General features: G+C 52.7%; 1 protein-coding gene across 1 annotated transcript in view; it reads right to left on the bottom strand.

Annotated features, from left to right (window-relative positions):
* The window catches only part of SEPT3 (septin 3), a 20,653-nt gene extending 13,836 nt beyond the window's left edge, over nucleotides 1–6,817 (bottom strand). Inside the window, exons 1-2 of the mRNA XM_003783147.1 lie at nucleotides 6,716–6,817; nucleotides 2,437–2,628 (exon numbers count right to left, since the gene is read on the bottom strand). Of these exons, the coding sequence (XP_003783195.1) occupies nucleotides 2,437–2,628; nucleotides 6,716–6,725 (202 nt within the window). The 5' untranslated portion in view covers nucleotides 6,726–6,817. The remainder of the gene's footprint in view (nucleotides 1–2,436; nucleotides 2,629–6,715) is intronic.

A 6,817-nucleotide genomic window follows, 5' to 3' on the forward strand; every position in this document is an offset into this window, starting at 1 on the left:
CTGGCTATTTTTTGGTTGCAGCCGTCATTGTTGTTTGGCGGGTCCGGGCTGGGGATTCGAACCCGCCACCTTAGGTGTACATGGCTGGCGCCCTAGCCGGTTGAGCTATAGGCGCCGAGCCAAAAAGGTCATTTATTAATTAAGGTTTTTTTTTTTTTGAGACAGAGCCTCAAGCTGTCCCCCTTGGTAGAGTGCTGGGGCATCATAGCTCACAGCAACCTCCAACTCCTGGGCTCAAGCGAGTCTCCTGCCTCTGCCTCCTGAGTAGCTGGGACCACAGGTGCCTGCCACAATGTCCAGCTATTTTTTGGTTGCAGCCATCATTGTTTGGCAGGCTCGGGCTGGATTCGAACCCACCACCTTAGATGTATGTGGCTGGCGCCTTAGCCACTTGAGCCACAGGCGCCGAGCCTTTTCTTTTTTTTTTTTAAGAGACAGAGTCTCACTTTGTCACCCTCAGTAGAGTACTGTGGTGTCACAGCTCATGGCAACATCCAGCTCTTGGGCTCAGGCAATTCTCTTGCCTCAGCCTTCCAAGTAGCTGGGACTAAGGTGCCCGCCACAACAGCCGGCTATGTTTTATGTTGTCGCAGTTTGGCCAGGGCTGGGTTTGAACCCGCCACCCTCGGTATATGGGGCTGATACCCTAGTCACTGAGCCACAGGCACCACCATGGTTTTGTTTTTGTGTTTTTTTTTTTTTTGAGATAGAGTCTCACTCTGTTGCCTTCAGTAGAGTGCCGTGAAGTCATCACAGCTCACAGCAACCCCAGTCTCTTGGGTTCAAGTAATCCTCTTGCCTCAGCCTCCCAAGTAGCTAGAACTTTAGGTGCCACTGCAATGCCCAGCTAGTTTTCTAAGTTTAGTAGAGACAGAGTCTTGATCTTGCTTAGGCTTATCTCAAACTCATAAGCCCAAGTGATCCGCCTGCCTGGGCCTCCCAGAGTGCTAGGATTACAGGTATGAGCCACCTCGCCCAACCCTTGTTCATTAAGTATTCTTGAGTGCCAAGTGCTGTTCTAGAATTGGAGGCACAGTAGTGAACAAAACATCATTCTTACCCTCAAAAAGTCATTTTGTGTGAGAGAAACCAAACATAAGCAGATGGTTACAATGTTGTAATAACCATGGTGAAAGTGATAACCACAGGATATTGTAACTCCAGCCTCTCTGGGATCAAAAACACTTCTAGGAAGATGCAGCAAGTAAGCTGAAACCTGAAAGATGACTTCAAATGAGCCATAAGAAGCAGGAAGGGAGTTCTAGACAGAGGGAACCGCAAATACAAAGACTCAGAGGTGGGAAAGAATGTGGCAAGTTGAGGAGACCTGTTCCTTGAGAGTGAGGAGTAGAATGCCAGGTGGGATGTAATCAGGGCTAAGTTTTAGAAGTAGAGCCAGGACGAATAGGTATTTAAACCTATCCTGAGGTTAAAGGAGAATTATTGGAGGGTTTTAAGTAGGATGGGTGACTTGATGAGTTTTGCAAGTTGGAAAAATTATTCAGTCACGGGTGGACAATGGATTAGTGAGAAAAGGAGACAGAGAAGGAGTGGGGTCAGTGTCACTTCCAAGTGTGGCCTGTAGCCCAGCTAACAGGGTCCATGAACCGCCCTGAACTGCCTGCTACCAGTTCTTGTGATAAAATGTTTGCACTCAGAAGTAAATCAACTATGTCACTGAGCACATTGCTCAGTTCAGCTGCTGTTTTTTATAGTGAGATTTTCCAGGCGACCTGCACTCTGGCCCAAGCTCCAGCTGAGCTTATCTTGCTGCAGGTCAGCACTTTGCGCAGCACTGTGTCAGGTGGCCGTGGCAATCCAGGTGAGAGACCTAGCTCAGCCTAGGGTGGCAGCGGGGGAGATGGAAGGAAGTGGGCAGACATGAGAAATACTGATGAGATAAAATGAGTAGGACTTGATGACTGATTAGATTGGAGGATAAAGGAAGAGGAGAGAAGGATGGTGCCTACGTCTCTGTTTCAGCAACTGAGGGGGCAAAGGTCCCTTCCTGCTCTCACGTTCTGTGACGCTACTCAGTAACCAAGTCCGTGGAAATTCCCTCAGAGTTCTAAAGCACTACAGCAAATCAAAAAAATACCACCCTTCATCCCATTCTCCCACCTGCTCTTGGAGGTAGAGAAGGACATTGATGACTCTTTGGTGTCCCAAACCTGAATATAGGTTCAGGCAAAGCTGCCTGTGTACACACAGCTGGTGATGGGTTCAGGCTGTCAGTGCACCCAAAGCTCCCACCCCTGGATCAGCTAGTCTTGAGGGGAGAAGGGGGTCAAGCCTCTGTGATCAGCATGGTGAAATGCTCCCTTCTAGAAAAATCACTCTCTAGAGAAGCCAGGACTTAGGCCATTCTGGGGAACAAAATGGGATTTTGGGGGCTGCCTGCCACCAGGCCTCCAGTGACCCCATGGCCCTCCATACCAACGACCATGATGTTGAAGTCAAAACCGGTCTTCATGGTCTTCTTGCGCATCTGCTCAATGATGGTGTCAATGCCGATGTAGCCCAGCAGGTTGGAGTTGATGCTGACGGGCTTCATGGGCACTGCCGGCTTAGGCCTGGGCTCAGGCACCAGCTCTGACATGGCTGCGTCCGTCCTGGTCTCTGGGAACCCTGAAAACCCAAGATGGAAGGAATTGGAGGGGCAGGCAGGAGGAGAGCAGGGGTCATGTGTTAGCCACAGTATGTTTCCCTTGGCAAAGAATCATATGGACCTGGGACTAGAGGGGACCTTAATGTCATCCAGTCCAGCTCCTTCATTCCATAGACGAAGAGACTTTGGTCCAGAGGAGAAAAGACCTGCCTAAGAGCACAGAGCAGTCAGGTGTAAAATACAGACCAGCACCAGGTTCTCTAGTTGCAGAACACTTTCCAATGCACTTCTGTGCTCCAAAGCCCACATCTGAGGGTCCAGCCCAGGGGTTTCTCCACCTTGGCACTGCTGACATTTGGATAAATCCTTTCTGTAGGGGTGCTGGCCTCTACTAGATGCCAGTCACAGCCCCCTAGTTGTGACAATCCAAAATGTGTCTAGACAGTGCGAAATGTCCCCTGAGGGGACATCATCACCCCAGTTGAGAACCACTACTCTAAGAAATGTCTAGGGTTATTCAGACCAGAGTCCTGACTCACCAAATAAAGGCAAAGACCCCGTAGCATCCCAGACTGACAGCTATTGGCTGTTCCTGACTTCAGCTGCTTCCTCTTTTAGAAACACACAGGACTACCCTTCTCTACAGAGCATTCAACACTCCTGTCTCCCAGCCTCCGTGTCCTCTCTGTTCCATAAGCACCAATGCAAACTGGGGGTGTGTATACCCAGAAGAGCATCAGACACCCTCCCATAGTTTTGAATCTGTGGGACCAGGGACCAGCAGGAAGAAGACAAGAACCAGAGAGAGCCATCACTTGCCTCAGATGACAGAGTGTGCTTCTGGAATGGTGGGGAGCAAAAGAAGGGGAAGGTGAGGAACCAGCCTTTCCCCACTGGGAAAGGCAGGTCACGGGTATGTTCACACACAGGAGAAATCTCTGGTTTTCCTTATCAGACCACTGTCCACAAGGTAGGTTCCAGGATAGAGCCTTCCATCTCCCCAGCCATAGAATGGGTGTTTGGGGTGAAGTGGAAAGAGCCTGACTCTGCCACTCATCAGCTTGTGAGTCTGGCAGACCACCTCCCCCTGTGAGCCAGCTCTCCCTCTGCAAAATGCTAGGATGGTGATTAGGGCTGTGGTGAGCATTACACGAATGATGCTTAGGAGCACTGGACATGGTCACTCACAATCCCAAACCCTCTAGCCCCTGCCCCTTCCAAGTTCACAGAAGGGACTTGTCTGGAGGCGAAAGTAAATAGGGCATGTGAAGGCACTTGTTAAAGGGAGGTGCCACCAGATGCTAATGACACAAGCAGAGTTCCCACTCTATTCTCTCAAGGACGCCTTCCAGCTTTGCCATTTTAGAATCCTGAGGTTCATGACTATAGCCCTGCAGAGTCTCAGCCTCACAGGGAGGCCTGATGGAGCAGCAGATGGGCAGGAGGAAGAGGGGACAGGAGTGCTCCCTCCCACCCCCAAGCCCAGCCAGGAGTCTGCCCTTGTTCCCCACCACCTGGTCCTTCCACCGGTACTGGCAAGATTCTTTCCTGATGGGAAACTTCTTTCCTTTGTCACTGTCAGGCACAGCCAAATCTCACAAAGCCTCAGACCTTCCCAGGGCCTGGCGTGGCTTTCTCTTGCTTCCCAGGAAGCTGTTGCCAGCCAGGCAGCTCCAGACGGCAGCAAGATTGGCTCAGCGTGGCAGCAGCTGACTCTCAGCAGCCTGGCTCTGCTCCTCCACTCCTGCACGTGGCTCAAGGCCCCCCTCAGCACACCTGCACTGGGGCCAATGCCCCATTTTTCCTACTCAGCTGGCTATTTCCATTGCCCTCAAGCCTCTGCAGCTGAGCCTGGGCTCCACAACTTGTGTTGTGAGAAACATGTAGGGTGGGGGGTCTTATCCCCAATTTACAGACCTGGAAAGCGAGTCTGGTATTCTTATAAATTGCACGTCCTCACCAAAGCTGCTCAGACCTGGCCTATGAACTGCAGTGGCCTAACAGAGCACTCCCAAAGACAGACGCTGAGTGAGAGGGGGACATCCAGATTCCCAAGCAACCTGGGGGCTACAGTCAGCCCGCTGCCCAGCCCGGACAGGGCCGCTCTCACTTTCATTCTTCCAGAAAGCATGTATGATCACCCATCGTGTGCAGTACATGGAGCATGTGCTGGCAAGTCAGCCCCTCCAACCACATGCCGATTACATGCCAGTCCCATGCCAACAACAGCCATCCATTAGTCACAAGTACTACAAACATGCTGCTGGTCACTGTGCCACAGCTTTACCAGAAGATTCTGTGCCCCCTTCTGTCCCTGGCTGTCTCCTATTCTTCCTTCACCATCCAGCTCAAGTGCTACCCCAGGGAAGCTTCTGCTTTCCCAGCTCCCGTGGATGCCTCAGCCCCTGTGCGTACACGGGTACTCATCACATTCAGTCGTCCTTTCATTCATTCCTTCCATCCCATCCAGGCCACTTCATATACGGTCAAATGGGCATCTACCCCAACAAAGCTTGAGATTAAATGCCAAGGACACTTTTGTACTCCAGACAAGGTCACTGTCCCCAAGGGCCCACTGTCTGGTGAGGTTGCCTGGCAGGTACATGAAAACCTCCAGGGCATGGAACAAATGCTGCCCTGGAATTGGACTCTGTACACCTACAGCTCTCCTGGCCCTATCAGGCCAGCCACAGACAGGCAGCTGAGCCAGGCGTGGATCCTGGCTGGGTGACCTCTGGGAGCCTCAGTTTTCTCCCAGAAAAGTGGGAATGGTACCTAACTTGCTAGGTGGCTATCATGAACATAAATTACCTGGCACTGCATGTGTCCTACTTCCCACCCTTCTTTAGGGCAGGAGCCATGTCTTATTGATCTCTGTGCCCCAATGGTCCCAACAGCATACCTTAGGCACTCAGCAGTGAATGAATGAATGAAGGTGAGGCAGGTGTCACTTTAGAGCCATCACTTTTCTCTTCCTTCAGACCTTTCTCCCTGTGCAGAGCAGCCCACCCCTGGCCAGCAAATGGCTATTGTGTAGGCCACAGGCTCAAGTTGAGAGAGCCCTCCTCCCTACCTGCATGAAGGATGGGAGTGGGGCTCCCTCATGCTAGGAAAAAGCTCAGGATGGGGTCGCAGCAAGATGCAGCTCAAGTATGCCATCCTGACTAGCTGGTCCTTACTGCCCCTCCTAAGCTCCCAGATCTCCCAGGGTCCCTGGAGAAGAGGGGATCTGTCTATAGTAAGCTCTGCCAGGAGCTACCTGCCCCATCAGTGCTCTAGGAAGAGGCACTGTTCACCTGACTCACCTGTGGTGGGGTCACCCACAGAACCACCACCTCATTCCCATTCTGAGCAAGGGCCCTGGTGCTTTCTTTTACGGGAAAATGAAAGGCGTTGTCTTTGTCTGGCTCAGAGACCCCACCCCTCTATTGAGAAGGTGGCCACTGGGGGAAGGGACCTTTCCAAAATAGCACCTGCCAGGCTGGCTCAGTGCTGGCCCCTCTTCCTTCTCTCCTGAGCGGGGGGATCTTCCCAACCCTCAGCAGCCTTCAAGACCTCACCTCCACCCACAGATGCAGGTCCAGTCCTCCCCAGCCTGGGCTCTCCAAAAAGGAATCACAAAAGATATCTTAGTCTTTTCACATTCGCAGGAGCAAAAGACCTCCCTCTTTCCCCCATCCTAGTCCTCTGGAGGCCCTCTGGTTCCCTTGGAGACCACCAGCTGGTGCCTGTCTCAGCGTGTGCCTGGGGGAGGAGGGCAAGCCGGGATTTATGTGTCAGCGCACAGGTCTCTTCTCTGGCTATACGGGACCCGGTACCTGTGCGTGGTGTGTGTGTGAGCGTCAGTGTATTCCAGCGTGGGGCTTTCTGTGAGCATCTGAGTCCCTGCTTGCGTGTCCGTGGATCCCTGTATCTCCCCGCGTCCTGTGTGTGCCTTTCTCCAAGATTTCATCTCGAGGTATCTGTCACCGTGTGTATGTCCGTGCATATGTCACCGCGCGTGGGCTCCTCAGCGCATGAACCCTCCCCCTTGAGCACCTCCGGCCGCGCTCGCCGGGGCCACAACCTCCTCCTGGCGGGTGCCGGTGGCCCGGCCGGCCGCCCTACCTTTGGACATGAATCCTCCTTTGTCTCTGTTCCTCTGAGAAGATGCTCAGGGCGCGGGGTTGCAAGGCTGAGCGGGGCGCGGGCTCTCCCTGGGCCGAGCGG

The sequence above is a fragment of the Otolemur garnettii genome, unplaced genomic scaffold (genome assembly GCF_000181295.1).
Source record: "Otolemur garnettii isolate 467f Iridium unplaced genomic scaffold, OtoGar3 scaffold00007, whole genome shotgun sequence".
Lineage (NCBI taxonomy): Eukaryota > Metazoa > Chordata > Mammalia > Primates > Galagidae > Otolemur > Otolemur garnettii.